Below are 20,237 nucleotides of genomic sequence, written 5' to 3'. Positions count from 1 at the left end.
GGGATTTGGATGCCCATTTTTCTTGCACTTTAATGGAAATTGGATAGCAGTCACTTTAAGCAACTTTGAAAGTTTAAATGTATGATTTTTCTTTTTAATCTTTATGATTTTTATAATGCAAGTCTGTTTGTAATATCCTCAACTTGAGACTTAAAACTATTCCTAAATGCACATGGTTCACAAACAAACTGGCTGATTTGCAGCAGTTGCCATCTCTTCTGGCGGGTAGCAACTTATCTTTTGCAACTGCTTCTCTGTCATATTACCAGATGTCCTGTGCATGTGAGGTACAGTAACCTGTGCGTGTGCAGGTAGTACGGCATTCCTGGGATTCCTCAGCTTTATCGTGATAACATACCTGGCCATTGCATCTCAGAGTAGGGATTCAAGGCCTCCTGGAAAGAGGATGGATGAATGCTTTGGGCACTTACAAATGGCCTGTAAGTAATACTTGAGCACCCTGGCATGCGGTGGTAAGTGGAGAAGATACCCACCACCCGTGCGACCAAATGGATTTTCTCTCTGTGCAGCATATACTCAGTCTTCAGCGCTCCCTTTTCTGTGCTGACTGTCCTTTGCTTTTGCTTTCTACCTTGCATCCCTGATTCTGTTTCCTGCTCTCAAATTTTCTTTTTTAAATTGCACCGCGTGTTTTTCAGTTCTCTCTTCTAAGCCGGGCATTCCACTCCTATGCTCCAGCGGTATCATTTCCCATCCACTACTGCCTGAGGAACTGCTGCATCTTGTATGAAGGGTTGCCCTTTGCTGTGCAGAACTTTTAAGAGCAGTGTGATACAGTCCATGTATCGCATGAAGAGGTCTTTCTCCAAATTGTAAACTGAGGACAGAACAGGAAATTAAGGGTAGTAGAATGGGTTTTTTTCTTTTTTGTGGGGGGAGGGAAAGTTATAAAATTGGATTTAAGAGGCTGGAAGTGGGTAGTTTTGTCTTGATGCTTTCCCTGGCTAAATATCATAATGACGTGGAACATGCAAAGAATTTTGATTCTTCTGTGGATGATATGGTAACTCTTTTCCCAGAGGACTGTAAATTGGAGTATATAATCATTACTTACCTTCCCCTTCTAGATTTTAGGTTAAAAATACAAAGCCTCTTGAAATAATACTTTTAAGTCACTCTTAAGGGAAGGGATGTTTGGTGTGCTGATAGAACTGCATTAGTAAGCAGTCGTGATGACAGACGAAGTCTCGTAGCAAGCTGGAAGGTTCGGAGATCAGAAAGCTGGGAAGCTTCTTTGCTGCAGCTTTTAGAAGCTAGGGTTTTATTCCTGTCTTCTTTCCAAAGGCAAACTAAAAGCAAGTACTTGAAAGTATACTTGGATTCTTAGTGCTGTTTCATTTAAATTTTTTAAATTCTCATGGCTTTTCAGGAAGGATCTGTGTTACTGTTGCTCTTCTGGTTTTGTATGTGTGTGTGAATGCGTAATTCAGTTTTTTGATACTGGTACTGTTACCAAAATTGGAAATATTCTGCCATTTTTTATTTCCACCTTTTTTGTACTTGTCTTTAAAATGTGTTCACTGCTCATCTACCATAGATGTTTTGGTGAATTTGTCATTGATGTAGCTTTTGATGAAGCTCGTACTTTCTGTGACTCATGTAGAACTTTATGATTGGTTCCTTTGACTCTGTTTTATTTAGTTCATATTTTAAATCAATAAGCCACTTGAGAGATAAAGAGGCAAGGACACTAGCCCTTGGATTTAAGTGCTGTCTTGCCATGATTTCTCAGAGAGCTGTAAATTTTTCTCCTTTTTCATTCCTTTGCTTCTCTTCCTTACATAGTAGAAAACTGGTTTTTGTTTTATGACATTCCTCTCCAGATCTTTACAGATTTTCTCAGATACTTATAATGTTTTGTAGATATTTCTTAAAATACTACATTTTATGTGTCTTTCATCTTGCCTGATATTGATAAGGCAGAAACAGAAATGGGAATTGTTACAATTATAATTGAAATTTTTCAGCCTCTGTTCACTCAAGAGTACTTTCTAGCTTTTATATTATTACTCCATCTTTCAGCATCCAAATACAACCATGAACTGAAAGAACAGATGTATACAAAGTTACCCTGAATGTTGGATGAAGAGCCTTTCTTACGTAGTTTTAATTTTCTTACGTAGTTTTAATTTTCTCTTTAAGCTGTCACTGTGACTTCTTGTTTTTCATTGAATGTCTTACATCTGGCTACTGATGGTCAAAGATTTTGCTGTTTTGCAAAATAGCCTTTTTATGATTTCGATATTGATGTCAAATCTGGGTAGTCCAAATTCATTTTTATTGCTTTGTATGGTGTATACTTGTTAAGGATTTAGTGCAACTATAAACATCTCCAGAACTCCCCATAGTAGGGATAAACTGTGAATTATGGACTTGCTCGAATGGGCTATTTCTTTAAGGCAATCTGAACCTCTGTAGCTCTTCATAGAGATTTTTAGAAAGTAAATCAATGTTTGTTTGTAAATCTAAATCGAGGAATACCGCTTTGGTAATTGCATTGTTATTTGCCTTTTCCTGAGCAAATAATACTAAACAGTTAGATGCTTTAAACTGCATTCTTGAGTTTGTAACTTCCTGAAAAAAAGATTTAGTTTATGTGTTGTAGTACATTCCTTAGCCTGTGAATATGTCAATGCTGATTTTAAGGCATTTAACATCTTTTCTTCAAGTAAGGTCTGTATTCCCAAAATGGAAATCCTATTGCCTCACGGTATAAATAGCTGGTACTATCATGGTCTTTCATCAGTAGATCTGACAGTTTACAGTCAGAATCATTACGCATATTCTACAGACAAGGAAACTGAGGCATACAAATCTGAATTTAGTTATTCTTCATCACCTGGCCATTTGAGATACACCCTAGCAATTTGATACCATGATCAGGTATCCCCGGGGCTCCTGAGCCAGGGAGTTGTGCTGCCTTTCCGTTTGAATGGGCTATGTTTCAAAAGGCTGTGGTGGCCTGATTTTTATTAGTTGTTTCTCCAGATGAATCCAGTATCAGAAACTCTGCTGTGAGTCTCTTACGCAGCATTATCACCCTGTCTGTAGGAGGGTGACATTCAACTTTCTTTCGGGTTTTTTGAACAATTAAGGGTGATGGTGGATGTCCCAGAAGAGTAGGGCGCGGTACTTGCCCGAAAGGGAGTGGGGAGGAAGCAACTTGTTACAGGCTTATCAGCCCAACTTGGATTCTCAAAGGAGTACTGGAAAAAGTTACTAGTAGTCAGTGTCTAATTAAGTGATAAATGTATTTGGGCTACATTTGAGGTGCTAATTTCTTCTTGGACTCACTGGCTGAAGTTTACAACAGAAACAGTAAATATCAGACATTCATGCTTCAGTAAGACTGTTGACACTGACTTACTTGACATTCCCCTAAGAAAGCGAGGAAATGCCAGAGTACAAGATCCATGACTCTCAGTGTTGTAACCAGTCCTCATTTGAGAAAAATTATGTTCCTGCACTTTCCTGGCATCAATTTACCCCTTTCATGTGAAAGCTACTGCCACCTCTTCACGTCCTAACAAGTCTAGTAGGTGAACACAACAGATTCCATCCCAAGTCACTTGGGTATCCTTGCACTGACCTGCACACACAGTACAGAAGATGATGTAGGAGGGTCCTGGCTCTGTGCTCCGTGTCTCACGCTTAACCTATGGAAGGTAGTAGGGCAAGTCATCATTGCCTGGTGTTAGTTGCATGATTGCACTGAAAGGCTGACTGTAATAGTTTGCTGTCAAAAATGGTAAGTTGTTTTATGTGGGGTTCCCCAAGGATTGGTAATAGGTCTAGTGTTATCCTATATCATAATTTATGCATTGGTTCATTAATCAGCATATGCTTCCTAAATGCCTATGTCTGAGAGGGTTTGCAATTAGGGAAATGCAGTATCCCCTATGTATCTTGACTTTAGTTAAGTGTTTGGTGTAGGGAAGAGGAAAAATAGGGATTGGTACAAGAACTGCAAGGTAGAATTTCACTGGGAATTGAGTATATCAGTAGCTCTGGCCCTTAGTTTTTCTGTGCCCCGTTTCTCCAATGGAAATTTTCCTAGGGAATTTATAGCAATTTGTTTTTATCTTGTGAAGAACTGGGCAGATAAATAACTACAGAAGTTAAGTGGCCAGATACTGTGTTGAGAACCGAGTAGGATAGATATAAGTAGGGCTAACCTTCAGATAATTTATTTCATTATGACAGATGATGGATCTTTTAAAATGAATGTATTTGTTACAATATTATAAAAATGTTTGAATCCCTTGACCAGGAAAAAGATGTGGCATGTTTTTATAGTATTTTCTGTCTCATAAATGGAAAATCCTAAGACGTATCACAGGAATACATTCATAGTATAATGTGCTAGTACTCTGAGGTTTTGCACTGCGTTTCTCAAAAAGAAATAAATGTGTTATAAAGTCTCACTCTTTTGTTTATTCTAGTGTTACAAATCTTAAATACCGGGGAAGATGTGAGCCCGTGATTTCAAGAACTCTTCAGTTTCTAAATGACCTTTCTGTTGGATATCCTTTTTACTGTATATGGCATAGTATATTATTTGAAAATAATAAGGTAAAAAGTAATATGAGACTTTTGTTGTTTTGTATGCCACATTTTTAAACTAGGTTATTAATATTTATTCATTTTGGTTCATCTTTTTCTGTGCATAGTTTTTAAAAGGTATGCTTATTTCTACCTACTTCTTATCAACAAAAGAGAAATCGTATAACTAGTTGCTTATGCTTATTTATCCCACTCCTCATCCCCCTGAAGTCAGTACCTTTGATGAGCTCAACAATGCTGAGAACAGGGTTGTTTCTACTTTGAGGATGAGTCAACTAAGATATGGGGCATGAGTTAGATTTTAATCACAAGCCTCTCCAAGTATTTTATCGTTGCCTGATTTTAAGTTCCTCGCTGTGTCAGTATCATCGTTACTACAGATATAACAGCCATGACTTTGCATGTGGATTGTTTTCTGGGTTCAAGTATTTTTGTGAAATTCGTACCCAAATCATGGATGCTGACTTGCTATCTGTTGCACACCTTCTATATCTTATTCTAATACTTTCTTACTTATCATCAGTTGGAGAAGAACGTTTGCTCGTTGAATTACCATTCAATCAAGCAAGAAGATTTTAAAAAAAAGTAATAGCTATTTTTGATATGACACAATATTTAAAGATATACGACAGATAATAAACCACCAGAGCTCATTAAAATATTCAAAATTGAAATCCTTCACTATTTTAAAAAATAAAACCAACTTTTTTGTGATTTTCTAGAGGGTATTGTTAGACAAGCAGAGGAGAAGGCACCTGAAATATGACACTTGGTATAATTTTATTTCTCTGTAGAACACTAATAGTGTAAGAAGAATTTTAATATATTTCCTTGGGTTGAGAGATGAATGTGGGTTTCCACATTCCATAATTGAAATGAAAATCATGCAATGTGTCCTTCTGTATGTTTACTTGAAATACCATTAAGCAGCTAATTTTATGTTTTAGATATGCGTGTGTGTTTGTTCTCATGATATCACAGAAATAGACTTGAAAGTGAAATATTATTAAGGAATTTGACAAAAACAGAAGGGGAGACATTTATTTCGTTAATAAGATTTATGAAGGGACTAATGAGCCCTTTCCTCTTTTATACTATACGCGTATTGCTTCAGTAGGGTTCAAAACACTTTCAAAATAGCCAAGAAATTTAACATGGTGCACCTAACTTAAAGTGCTTGCCTGTTTGTTTATAATGTATGTATACTTCCTGAAATAATCAGCCTTATATTACTGCTAAAGCCAACACTCATCTAACATTTTATATTGTCTTGTGGAGGCTTTCAAAGGCATGTGTTCACATGGTAGCTTTCAAAAATGAGGGTCAGTAACTATTGGTGCAAATACTTTTCCAAGGCTGAAATGTCTGGATAGTTATTTCAAATTACTCAAATTATCTTTGCAATAAAAAAGTTTCTGCTCATGAAATAAATATAATAATATTAGCACCTAGAAAGGATGAAAAAGTAGATATTTAATAACCTAAATTCTCCTGAAGAGTAGAATCGTGATGAAATTGTGGGGTTTTTCCCTCTGCAAAAACTTGCGAATTGTTGCAAGAGCAGTTTCAGACCCCTATGAATAGTCAGAATGTAAAGCAGCACTGCCTTCATAAATATACATCTTAAACATCAATGTGAAGTTTTAAAAGACTAGTAAAAAGAGAGATTAGCTAAAAACATAAATACCAAAAATTTATTGAATTACTTTTCAATGGCAATGCTTCAAACAAAAATTCTGAGAACAGTAGCTTTTCTGCTTAGATGGGTGGGGTTGTACAAAGACAGCTTTAATGCTGGTTCACTTCACCATGATGTTGTATTAGTTAAGTTTAAAATTGTGTTCCCTGGCAAACCATAAAAGATTTCAAAAGTATTAGACACCTACTTTTGTGCTGGAATTTAATATGCAACTTTTTATTGGAAAATAATCGTCCTTGTCTGGCAAAATCCACCATGCAATATTTCTGTTAGTAGGCATAATGCAATAAAGACAGGGAGGGCTATTTATCACTACAAATTTTGAGGATTTCAGGATTCTTTTTATTATTTTAATATATTTCTTTGGTATTAAATCAGAAAAATGATAAATTACACCTGTCGAGGCTGTTTTTCCTTTTTCCCAGAAAATGATGTACAACCCAATTTCACTGGTCATTTTGGCTTTTAAAGATACGTATTTTTTTTCATATAAAAAACTCTACCAATAGGGTTTTTTTAATAATAATAATACTGAAGTACTTTTTATTTCAAACATATGAAGTAGTTTATAACTACTTCCTGGCATTGCAAACTTTGGCCTTTTCACATTATATTAGGGTTTTTTTAAAAGGCATTAAGTATATATTGCTTTGAAAGAAATAGTGTATTGTTAAGAGACTGGATCGAGTGGATCAATTTTCAGTATTTGATATAGATGAAATTGTGGCTAGCCTGAAAGGTTAAAATAATAATTTATTTAATTTCAATACTTTCCTGTATGTCAATCAGCTTCTACACAGTCTTAGAAATTGGTATTTTTCTTTTTTTATATGTATAATAGACTTTTTCTAAAGGATAAGCTAGAATTAAAAGCAAACCATAATTCCAGCAACTGCACATATAACAGGAGGAAAAAAAAGAAGAAAAAACAGAAGACAGGATTAACAACAACGGCAACAAATGATTTGAGCTGGTGTCATGGTTTACATTCACAATTATTCCAGGTTTGCATATTTTGAAATATATTAGCCCAATCTGATTTCAAAGCTCAGTTATTTGAATTATAAATCATTATGTCCCTCCTAGCTGATCAGTTGTGAAATATCTTTGAATTCATTTACATAATGGAATATGTTACTCATTCCATCATGTCTTTGAACCCATAGCGCTTCCTCATGCATGTTTAGGTCTTTCTAATAATTAACATTTCCACTGTTTATTTTTGTAGCAAAATAACTACAGTTTCGTTGTTGTTTTGTACAATAGCTTAGGCTACAATATTTATAGTGTCTCAAAAATTCTTTATCCATGTCTTTGTTAGCTTTATGTTATGAAAGGCTCGCTCTTGTGAGGGAGTGGGGAGGGACAACTGCGTAGCTTTGCAATACAAAAACAAATTTTGTAGGTTGACAAAGCAACATCATCTTAAAACTAGATTAGGAGATTTTCCAATAGCAGCTATAAAACTTATTCGTACACTTTTAACTGTTTAAAAAGAATTTAATCCATTTAAAATGAAAAGGGAAATTGTTTATTCCCATAAAAGTAATCGAACTCTTCAATCAATTATGTGCAGGAATGGCAGCATGAAGCAAGCACTCAAGAAGAAAAAAAAAGAAAGAAAATAGTAACGATAATAAGTGTTATGGGTAGTGGTTTGTAAAATGTTCTGTGTTTGTACATGACTGTGTGCACTGCTGTACAGTCTAAAGTTATGCAATCATACTGATTATTTCTTAAAGAACTTCATCAATGCCAGGGATCAACAGTGTCCAGTAAACTAATGAGTCCTGGTTTTATAATATTCATTGTTTGTTTGATGCCTTCAATGCTTATGAATGTTTCTGGGGTTTGAATTTTTCCATGGCGTTCCTGAAAAAGTGTATTAGTATACTGTGATATCACAAAGCCTTTTACATCCCCATTGTACAGAAGCAGAACCAAGACAGTGGAATTTAACTGACTGGCTGAAAGTCATCCAGCAATTTCATGTCAAACGAAGGAGAAGCAGAACTCAGAAACTCCAGGCCATTGCTTTGGCCGTTCTCGCTCGTTGTTTGCAAACATCCCTCATGGCAGCAGTTACCTCTGTGCCACAGCTCGCCAAGAATGTCAGCATGGCTCTTACTGCAATGCACAGTATTCCCTCCTTTGCCCAACCCCAAATGTTTGAATCACCTGAGACAGGGAATTAGTGTGTGCCTGTGCTGTTCAAAGGTGTTCATAATTCACACAGCTAGGACAGGATTCAAGTTGTGAAACAAATCTTAACCATCTGAACTTTAAGAGCTTCTGTAACATAGTTTTTGCAAACTCAACTTTTGATTTAATACGATTTCTCATGCTTTTTAAAAGAAACCTTAAGAAAAATACTACATTTCATCAGATGTAACTACCTAGTAGGTCATTCTAGAATATGTGATCTGTAGAATATATGCAGCCCAGGAAATACGGTGCTTCTCTGTCATTTAGTGTGCATGTCCTAGGAGCTTTTGTATACGAGCAGGTAGAAAGTCAGGCTCACCCTGCTGGACCAGGGCCGGGAGCTTCAGCCCAGAAGTCGCTTGGCTTTGCTAGAGCGACGCGTAGAGCAGACCAGTGAACCTTCCGGAGGTTATCCTGAGGATACATTGAGGGCGGAGCGTGGTGGCTGGGCCCGACGCTCAACTACGGTAGTTACCTGCTGGCTGGGCTGTCACTGGCTTGAATTTAGCCAGTTGGTGGAGTGGGAGATTTTGATTCACGCTCGGCAGTAGTCAGTTAGATTGGCTTTGTATTTTATAAAGTTGAAGAAACTGAGATTCCTGTGGAAGTACCCATAGATGCAAAATTCCCAGCTATACCACCTTGTTAGGGACTTTGGCTCTGAGACTTTGTACGGTTTAAGAAATTTCCATTCGGTTCTTATACATGTGAAAATACTTTGGTTAAGTGTTTAACATGGCTTAGTATGTATGAGATGTGTTTTTATCTGTTGCAATTGTAACAAATTAAATGTGATTTTTGACAGGTCTGGAAGATCACCTCTGTGATTTTGAGGCCGTTCAGAGCTGCTGAGGGCTGCTGCCAGTCCCATTGCCAAGTGCCGGTCTTCTTCAAGACGGGCAGTTGCAAAACCACTATTTTTTTTTTTAACATGCTGATAACACGTGTCTATCTGGGGAAAAAACAGCACCATTTATTATCAGAAACTCTCCGTTTAATTATAAAAGTCATTTAGTTCATTCATCTCTTTTGTGACTAAAATATATGCCATAAAAAGTAATTGCTTTAATTAATAATAGATTATGGTCTTTAATGTTCTAAAGAATATCTCTATGACGTGTATTTCTAGATGAAATTCCGATTATTTTTTTTTTAATGTACATTTGTTGTTGTTTCAGTTAGGATTTTTTCCTCACTAAAAATTCCTGAAAGTTTGTAGAACCTGATAATGTAATCATAATGCTGCAAGGCTGATTTTTCCGTAACACCTGCTACTTATAGTCTCCTGAAAAAGCTTGTGAAGATAGAGGCTGTGAAATTCATGCTTCAGAATCACACAGTAAGTTTCCTTACTATGTTAAAACACATTGTGTGTAGTAAATTTTGTAGAACGCTTAACTTTTCATACGCTTATGTTTCAACAGAGTAAGCACTTCCCTTTCCTGAGTGTCAGTGATAACTACAGCCTCAGTGACCTTAGGTGCCGGACAATGTTCTACACTGCCCTCACTCGTCTTCTCATGGTAGATTTAGGTAAGGTCCTCCTCGCATGTCCCTGAGACACCTCGCCGTCTTGTGTCATTCTAGGAATTTTTAAGGTTATTAAACCAATTAAAGAGCAGCTTAATTGTATAGTAAATATCTTATAGTTAGTATTTAAATCATTGCCTATCAACTTTTGAGATTTACGGCATCAAGCAATAACAGTGTATTTTTTTGTTGCCTTCTGTTGGAGAAATAAGCAGGATGAGTATTTTTTTTTTTTGCACGGAAGTGCTTTTTGTATTAGCTATGATGATTTTCAACATTAAGTGCCTAAGTATTTTGCATTTCCAGGTGACATACTGATTATGCCAGAACCTTTCAGCTTCTAGTAGAAGGTTTTTTAATTTCACTTCTTCATGCAAGTTCCCAATGTACAAAGAACCTGTGAGTTTTAATAAGCATTGACGAGAGTTCTGCAGTTCAACCAGCAATACTAAATATGCACTTGGGGTTACCTTTAGAGTTCTCCTTTGGAAATTAAGAGAGGTTAGATGTGTGTAAAACCCAGTGCACACTTTATTAGCTAGATGTGATAAAGGACTCTGGTCACTTTGAATCCAGGCGCCGCCCTTGGACACCGGAGTAAAATGCAGAACTCCGTCTGCATGATTAGCTCCCCGGGGAAGGCTGGGCTGGGCCAAATGAACACTGAAACAAATGGTACGTTAAAGAAGCTGATGGTGAAGAATGCAGCACGTCTCAAATTGCCTCCGATCAGAGGCCCCGTTCAGAGTTGTGGGCTTATGCCTGCGAGGATCTGCCTTACAGCCTGCTCTTGTGAGGAGGGGTGCCCGTAGGTGTTCCCGGGGGACTGCTGGTGGGGGCCTTCAGACCGTAAGGCGGCAAGTCTTTAGCGTACTGATTTCGTACAAGGACTTAACTAGGCCACACATGTGCGGGAGAGATTGACAGTCGTAAGCCACCAGGAGTTGTTACTCCCCTTGCTCATAACGGGTGCCTGTCCTGGCTGCTGCTGAGCGGAGCAGAAAACGGTTAACTGTGAGGCAAGGCTGATCCGTATATATCGGCTTTTTCTTAAAGGCTGGAGAGCTGGACCTGCATTTACTTGCAGTTAAACTGCAAGTACTGCTTGGTACTGGCTCAGTGTCATACAACATACGCAATAGGTACGTTTTCTAATATACGATGGGCTACACGTGCAGTTTCAGTAACTCATCCTACAAAGAAAAAAAATTGGTACAAACGAGATCACAGGTGTTAAAAATTACATCTCAAAGTAGAAATTGTGTAATTATGTGTCGGACAAAATGCAGACATGTAACATGACTGGCTACAAGCTGATAGAGGTGGTTTTGATTCCTCTGGATTAACAGTTCTACAAGATCAGAAATGGTTAGGAGTATCTGGAAGAAGCATGCATCACTCTTCTGGCTATTGTCCTTTGTGTTCCTCCTAGAATAAATTTGGGTTTGAACTGATAGAAAAGCACATCTAGAGGCACAAACAGCTGTAGGTTGCATTTCAGGATCCAAATTTAAAAAGTAAGGTGTACACAGACTGTCCTTTCTATGTGGTTGTGGAGCATTAAATGGCAGTATTCTTACCTTGTGAATCAACAGATATTTTTTAAACTGTGCAAACTGGCATTTTTAGACATTTTTAGTCAAAAAAGCATTGTACCAATTGTATTCTCTCTGGTTTTTTTTCAAATTAAATGAAGAGCTTTATATAAAATCCTTTTATATAAATGATAAACAATTTATGTGGAAACAAAATTAAGATTGATTTTTTTTTTTTTTTTTTTGGTGGGGGTTGTTTTAAGTAATTGTTTGATGTAGAAGTATTTCTGGAGATTAGCTGAATACAGTAAATTCAGAATATCTACATTTTAAACAATGTGCTGTTGCAGTGACTGGCAAAATTTAATTGTGGGGAAAAAAAACAGTAATATATTAATTGATATTTGCTTCAAAATGCACTATGGTTTCTGTTTAATTACTTTAACCTCATATGAATATAATTAGACTTTGAATTCCTTATGTGCCCCAGGTTGTGGTTTTAATAATTTTTTTGACATTTAAAATTGCATCATTTTGTCCAAGATTCTTAGTCCAGGATTTCAAAAGCAAACTGAATATTTTTTTGTGTGAAGTCTATAGTAACCAAAACTAATGTAAGAACACCAGCAACAGTTATGTTTAAACAAAAGTTTTTACTAGGATTTATAAATGTAATCACTTTTTCTTCTGCACTACCAAAAGGAGTAGGTCTAAGCTGTAGAAGATCCCTTTGGGAGCTATTCAGCATGATTTGTCAGTGTCCTGTACTTACATGTATGTGCAGTCATGCTCAGTGCCAAACCTCTCCAAGTGAAGCAAATTTAAAATGCCGTTGTTGTAAGCCACACACTGATCTACTATAACCTACAAGTGAAGCATCTCTTGTCTTTCAAAGGACATAATAAGGATGTGTATGTATAGTTTGAATTATAGAAAATGAACAATGTACCATGGTAGGTTTGTTTAGGATAGTTTCTTCTTTTCCTTATTAATACTGCACTGTTCATGGGATGAGAATGTGGCTTGTACAGGAATGCAAAAGAAATCTATAGTTAGTAATCTGTGTTGCTCTTTTGAAAACTTATATATTATTTTATTAGTAGGGCAATACCATATAGGATCCTAATTGTATATTCGTTCTTCGCTGCCTACACTGAAATTTGAAACAGAAATAGCGCTCAAGATTTCCCCTTACCTCATTTCCAGAACTAGCTGGTTTGTCATTAAAGTGTTGGTTCCAGCCAATGTTGGACATTCTGGTAGCTCTTTGGTCTTCTCAACTTTTTTAACAATGTAAGCTTGAGATTCTGCCTTCAGGAAGGGTTCAGCTTGAATTTGGATGTGCGCATAGTATCTTCATGGAGATTGTCTTCTAATGATACGCAGCACTCGAGATGAAATGGAGTATTACTTTTGCTATGTTGTGATAACTTAGGGTTGTCCTGAGAACTCTGTAAACAGCGTTTGAGCCCTCATCCTGCATAGAGCAGTATCCAGATGACTTCTGTTAGACTGTACGCTAGCATGGGACAATACCAGCACAGGACTCTTTCTAAAGGATTGGTCTTTTTTTTTTTTCTTTTTCTCGGAGGAAAATCTGATAAGCAATTAAAAGGAGAAAAACATCAGAATGTGCAATGCATGTAGAAATAATTTAGCTCCTAGGAGGATAAGAGGAAGCTGATGCTGGTTGAGCGAAGACATTGTGAGCACAGAAACTAATACTGTATTGGAACTGCCTGAGGAGTTGGAGTTGGCAAAGGAAGGAGATAGAAACAAAAAGCTGAATGAATAGTCTGGGGTTGCTGTGAGTAATTGGAAGAGGACACAAGGGTCCAGAAAAGACAGATAAAAACACTGACTCTGGTTAAAAGCAGCAGAGAGAAGATGGCAGAGGAGACAGGCAAAGATGGTCAGAATTGGATTTTCCTAAAGTCCACCAGATCCTATTGGTGCCAGCAGTAGCTCTGAAATCTGGCACAAAGTGTCTCACCCTCTTCAGTTCTGCTGCAGGTGCAGGATGCATGTCACAGATTTGGTCAGTTACTTTGCTGATTTAAGAAAGTTCTTGAACACAGATTGTGATTTAAAGGCTCCTTAGCTATGGCTGACCAGTGCAATATCAGTAAGCTACTGAAAGTATTCCCTTTGCTTTTAAAAAAAACACCTGGAAAAATGGGCACGAAAGCCCTATATGAAAGGGATGCAGTTCAGGTCACAACCTATTCAGATCTGAGGAAATGCTATAATTGGGATTGCCTCTGCAACTTTCCCTTCCTCTCCATTGTAAATATTTACATTGTTATGAGGCAGTTTTAATTGCAGGATCACAATTATTTCTCTCAGAGGATATTTGCCTCTTTCAGTTCAGAAGATGTGTCATCCTGGCTTAATGAGAAGCAAATGAGTATTTTGATTCCCCCCCCCCCCCGTGTTGTCATCTGGATTTATGTGTTAGTCCATGCTTTGCTTTCTGTTGTGACTGTTTTTTCCTCCCCGCCTTTTTTCATGTTGGCCTTTTCTATCATTCTTACTGCTGTACTGAGGTGAGTGATGTGGGTCTTTCAGTATCCCTAGAGAGAAGAGACTGGAAATAGGCCCATTTTACAGATGGGTATGTGGAGTGTAGAAACTAAACTGTAAAGCTTATGCTAACTTTGCACAACCAATTTGACACACAAAAGACTCCTCCATAACTTCAATTGCAACCTAGTTTGCCTGACTTTGCCAATGAAGAGAGAAGGGAGGGAAGCCCTATAGCAAAGAGCTCTTTAAAGAACATAAATTAAGTTCCTACTCTGAATTACTCTTGAGGGGAATCTACATGCGAGAGGCAAGCTACCCTCATTAAGGTCCTAAAGATAAGTAGTGTGAGTCCCAATCCTCATGCAAATTGCCACTTCTAAAAAGTTTGTTGTTTGTAGTAACTTGTTCAGTGTCATAGCAAAACAAAAACAATCCAGATTACCAGGTTATCTTTCAACTGTCTAACCAAGACAATCTCTTTTTCCCTACCCACAACATCTTGTTTCTTTTACTCTGAATTCACACCTTCTGAAACAAATGAGGCGATAGTGTTACACAAATAACCCCACCACAGTCCAGATGTATTTCCACAGCAGCTTCATTCTCTATACTGAATAGGTAGGCGGTAGAAAAAAGATCGGAAAAGATTGTGATTTAAACATCATACTACAAAGTACACCTGTGAAAGGGTCTAATTTATTGTTGCAGTTTTAAATCTAACATGTTCTAACTGTTGAGTCTTGACTTTCTTATGTGAATATTCTTCTAGGGTACCGAACAAATGCTGTCAGATTACAGAGAAAACAGAAATATGAAAAGGAGAAAAATGTGAAAAGCGGAGACATGCCAGTCTCAGATACAAGTTGTTTGCGGTCAACAATTTGTCATCTTTGTTCATAGCGCAGTAAAAATATGTCAAACCTCCGGTTTTTGTTCCTGTAGGTTGTAGGAAAGTTCCCATGATGTCAGTGAGATTTTTCTATAAAAGCCTAAGACACTGACCCTTCCAAACAACAGTGTGAGTGTGATGTGATGATGCTTTTGCTGTTTTGTTTTGGTTTCTTTTCCTGTAGGTGAAGACGAGGATGAGTTTGAGAATTTCATGCTCCCCCTCACAGTTTCGTTTGAAAGTGTGAGTCAGATATTCAGCAGTAGTTTTGAACAAGAAGAAGCAAAGGTAGGTTTATTTCAATTATAGGGAAAGAAATTATTGATGGGGAAAAAACTAATAGTGGGGCAAGCATTTAACAAGAAGCTTGTCATCTGTTCTGTCTGTATCTCTGGGCATGTGTACTTACATGTATGTTTATACCTGTATACATATATATAATTAGGATGTCGACAGTAGAGATTGGCTATGAATGACTATCCTAAGTAAACTTTGTACAAAGATTTTATAAAGGCCTTGGGATTTTTCAGTACTTTGCAGATCAAGTGACCCCATTTGAGCCCCAGTTATAATCAGAGGGACAAATTTGTCTTCAGTGATAATTTATCTGTTTCATATGTAAGGCTCCCCTTTGCCTGCAAGTGTCCTGTTTGTGTATATTAACATATTTATTTGGGGGTATGAGGAGACATGTTGTAACAGACTGCTGCTTTAAAGTATTTTTTCAAACAAGAATTTATTATATAAATCAAGACTTTATTAAATGGCTGGGCATATATGTATAAATAGGAACTGGTCTTGAAGTATTGCACCCTTAAACTGAACAAAGTGATTAGGATAACTGATAGCTAAATAAGGTTTTTATGTGCCTGTGGGAGCCATATTAGGATTGATTTGACAAGTCAGTTCAGCTGTGGCAACAGTCATAATATCTAACACAACATTATGTTTTATTAGTAAAATCCTTAAGTGTAGCAAGCTGTTTGTGTCAAAACAACAGTATATTTTAGGGAAGAAAAAGACTTGCTAGATACAAGCTGCATCATCAGGAATGATAACGTGTTAGAGCACCATTGCATTAAAGACATCCCTTTCTACCGTCACTGAATAAATAGTTAACAATGCACACTGGAGTGCTCGCTTCAGCTACACAGGGTAATTTTGAAGAAAGCTTAACAGTAATTTTTAATTCGCTATCTTAAAATATGACGGAAACTTAAATACTATATCATCGTATTTATCCACTTTCTTTCATAAGAAAATAAACAGATATGCTGGAAATATTTAGTGAATAATTTGTCTGCAGTACATCTCTGACATTACCAAAAGATGCGCAGTTCACAACAATCACTTGAATTAAGCTCTTTTTTTAAATAGTACTTAAAGTTATTTCAACAATTACTTAGTTCTGGTTTCCTCATTTGTTGTTGCTTTATGTATTTAATTTTAATACCTTTTCATTTATTAAATAGATGCAGTTCAGACACAGTTCATCTATCTTGGATTCATCTCTTACGTTTTCAAGTTATAAATCCTAAAAATTAGAACAAAGAGGTCATTTGATAGCATTACCCTTTCTGTAGGAAACCGTGTTTATCTCATGTGAGGATTCAGTTTTTATTAAAATAATTTTGCCGTTGCCCTGTCTGGTTTGCTTGAAACCATCTTAGTAGAGAAATTTTAATGGAGTGCCAGTGATATATTCCTAAACTAGCAAGTTCTTAACGACCCTGGAAAGTGACTGCTTGATTACACTTTAACGGTATTTGCAAATAAAATCACAAGTAATTAAGGGGAAATCTCCAGGCTTTTGAGCAAGTTTGATGCATGATAACTGCCTGATTCAGCTTCATCTAGAGTAATGCTGTGTAGACAAGAGCTACTGAGATCAATAGCAACATAATGATAGTGGCAGAATTAAGTGAGTAACCTGAGAACTGTGTCTTCAAAATGCATGCAGCTGCCACAAGCCAGGGCCACACAGTGCACTCCGTGCTTCCGTCCTAAATGTTCATCAAAAGACGCCCTGCAGGAAAATGGAGTTAGATGCTCTTTATTGCTGATCGTGTCTCTTGCCACATTTATCAGGGAAATTGGATTAGCAGTTGGCAGCTGCAGGTAGACAAGGTTCTGCAGTGATTAAATATGCAGCTTGGCTGCATTTGTTGTGACAGACCTTTAGTAAATTCTACTGTAAGCACCATCTGTCTAATTTGTGTAAAGAAAACTTGGTGCTTTAAGCTACTGATAAAGAACTAAATCTGTTGCTTTATCATAAACAAAACTTTTGCTCTAAATTCTCTTAAACGTAATTTATTAGGTTAAAGCTATTTTTCTATCATGATGAATAAATAATACATGCAAAAGTGCTTTCAGGTACTTCATTTTGCAAGTACTGAAAACAAAAACAGTTCAGTTCTTCAATAAAATGCTTAGTATTCCGATCCACAGGGAGATGACAGTGTTAAAATATCACTATGAAAATGGTCCAGGACTGCCAAATTCATTTAATTTGTGGTTTTTACTAGGACTTTCTAACTGGCTAGGTTTTTTTTAGTTTTTTAATGATTCTGAAATACACCATTGAAAAACAATCACAACAAGGGAGCGCTTTCTTTTTAAAATACATTTGTAATCATTAAATCTGCATACAAAACATATGTTTAGGTTTCTTTTCCAGGGAGATCAAATATAATTGAAGATGGCTTAAGTAATTATGTGCTTTGCTTTCCTTTTTCCTTCTTTCTTTTTTTTTTTTTCCCCTTCTTCACATTTTGTATTAATAGGAAAAATGTCCAGTATTAAAACAGTGGCTGATTTTCTCCTAAGAATTTCGAGGTTTCTCTTGACAATCCAGTTGAGTAATATATCGGCTGGGTAGCTGGAATCTCAGTAGTACTTTGTTTATAGTTGTGACATCATCAGATTTGCTAGAAACGCACAAAAAAAAAGGATCTGAGGCAAAAGCTGTTAAATAGCAACATGCTATCTTTAGCTGGTTTGTAGAAACTCCATGCTGTTAAATTATTTAAAATCCTTGATTTTCAGCTTGCACACATTAAAAGTTTTCACACTAAGTGCCAAATGTTGCAAACAGCACTTTAACAGAATGATTTTGCTTTGATCCCTGTAGCAGTTCCTGAATAATTTATCACAGGTTATTGCCTTAATTCTGGAGAGGGATAGAGCAATAAAGGCAGATGAAAACACTCCAGTTGAAACACCTTGGGGCCTGCTCATTCCTCTGACACGGCTCTTTTGTTGGAACTATTTAGAGGTTATTAAGACGTGTCTCCAGAATTAAGAGTATGCTGTAAGGATGAAGACAGCCATCTTAATTCTAAAGACAAAGCGCAATGACCCTTCACCTTTTTTTTCCTTTGTTGTTATTATATAGTAGAATTATGAGGGTAATATTATAGCTGCACCCAGTAGTACCACTATAGTTAAGGGTCTGTCAGACTTTCCATTACAAGCCCTGTTTTGGGGGTGGATGGCTTGAGTAGTCTTGTCCGCTTTAAATTGCGTTAGTCAGACACTTGGCACATGTTGGCAAGTCACAGGATTTTTTCTGTGCATATTTAAATCTTCATCTCCTTTCCTTTGAAAAATCCATTGAAAAATCCTCTTCGGGACTTTTGAAACAAAATACTTGAATTTATTTTTTGAATTGCTTTGTTTTAATTAATCTTAAGTAAACCTATCATGGACATTCAGGGAAGAATATTTCAGAACCGAAATTTTAATAAAATTGTTTCATTAGCAAGAAAAGCAATGTATAAAGCCACATACTACTGAGAAGCTCGTCTTGCTAGGTTTCTTGTATTTACTCTTCTTCTCATCTTACTCGTTTTGCAGTTGCTGGTGGTTTTACTGTCACGTTGCCCCAGAAATGGCTGGTGTTCAGTTGTGAATGAAGCAGTAGCTTCATGTATTCTTCAGATTACTCTGTGAAGTTTGCAAGGCACTTTGAATCCCACAGGATGACAGACAAAAAGTACACGTATAAGTGCATAGTGTTGTTTGTCATTAATAAATTTTATGCACGTAAGTGCTATTTGAAAACTCATAGTGGACTAAAACTAGACTGTCTTGGGATTTCAGGGTCTTGTGGTTGGTTTTTTTCTTACTAAATGTGACTTAAGCAAGCATGGAGTCTAGGATGATTTTTGCTCCTGTTACGAGTTTAGCGGTATTTCTACCAGCGACTTAAATGGATCAGGATTTATCTTGGGATTCTGTAGGCTATTATATAGGCTGTTCGGACGTTGCTAACTGTAGGCAGTGTAGTTTCATAAAGTTGAGTTGCAACAGATAATATCTAAACCACTGAGTTTGGGATTTTACAGGAAAAGAATATTATGGTGCCTCGTAGATTGAGGTCATTTGTTAAGAATAGTGTGATTAATTCTTAATAACAATACCTAAATTTAAAGAATAGCAAATCAAGAAATGTAGTTGATGTTGTAATTGTTCTCCTTTCTTTAGAATTCAAGGTCAAACGCTGTCTGAAATTGCCTGGTGTTTGTGTAGGTTCCCAGAAATCTGGGACTCCAGTTTAAAGAAAGTTGCACATCTACTTTCACTAATAGTTTTTAAAATCTCTCAGCCAAACGGTTTCTTAAATATGTTTGCAAAAGGGTGTTTTCTTACAACCAGTTGTTTTTATAAAAACAGAAAAAGCATGTTAGAGGAATATGGGTTTGTCTGGTTGTTGTTCTCTAACCCATGTTCTAGAGACCACAGTAGGACGGTGAGCTCTCTCACGGAGCGCATCCCCAAACAAAGACAAGTTCATGTCTTGCCAGGGGCCGTAGCTCCTCTTCTTCCCTGCTCCAGCCTTTCCTTTGTGCAGTCTCGCTTGTCTCCTCTTTTGTGGCTAGAATGCGCCAAGGAACCAAAATCGGTCTGGAAGATTTCCACTTCCTTGTGGATATTGTTGCATCTCTGTATCCCTTCAGAAAGAAATACAAAGTGTTGCTGCCGGTTTCTTTTAATTCTTTACCTTTGGCCACCATGTCTGCTAAACAGTTATTTTCTGTGTGGACAAAACAGTATGAAAATACAGGTGAATATAAAGATAAAGTTACAATTTTATATTGCATCTTCTCAGTATTGAACACTTCCTCTCTAGTGATTTCAGAGTCCCATTAAAGTTAATGAGAGTTGGGACCTCTGAGCATCTTGCAAGTTCAGGCCATTTCGATGCACAACAGAAAGGAAAAACAAATATTAAAATACTCCTAGCAACCTCACCAGTGTTCTGTAG

The 20,237-nt window shown here is 36.9% G+C and overlaps 1 protein-coding gene across 1 annotated transcript in view; it reads left to right on the top strand.

Annotated features, from left to right (window-relative positions):
- Window positions 1–20,237, top strand: part of RANBP17 (RAN binding protein 17) — a gene marked incomplete at both ends in the record, with an annotated part of 158,590 nt that overhangs the window by 85,344 nt on the left and 53,009 nt on the right. Inside the window, 4 exons of the mRNA XM_082006378.1 lie at window positions 4,464–4,550; window positions 9,770–9,827; window positions 9,913–10,021; window positions 15,153–15,256. Of these exons, the coding sequence (XP_081862504.1) occupies window positions 4,464–4,550; window positions 9,770–9,827; window positions 9,913–10,021; window positions 15,153–15,256 (358 nt within the window). The remainder of the gene's footprint in view (window positions 1–4,463; window positions 4,551–9,769; window positions 9,828–9,912; window positions 10,022–15,152; window positions 15,257–20,237) is intronic.

The sequence above is a fragment of the Phaethon aethereus genome (assembly GCF_964289735.1).
Source record: "Phaethon aethereus genome assembly, chromosome: 14".
NCBI lineage: Eukaryota > Metazoa > Chordata > Aves > Phaethontiformes > Phaethontidae > Phaethon > Phaethon aethereus.
Note: the sequence above shows the minus strand (reverse complement) of the source record. Positions and strands in the feature narration are given on the sequence as shown.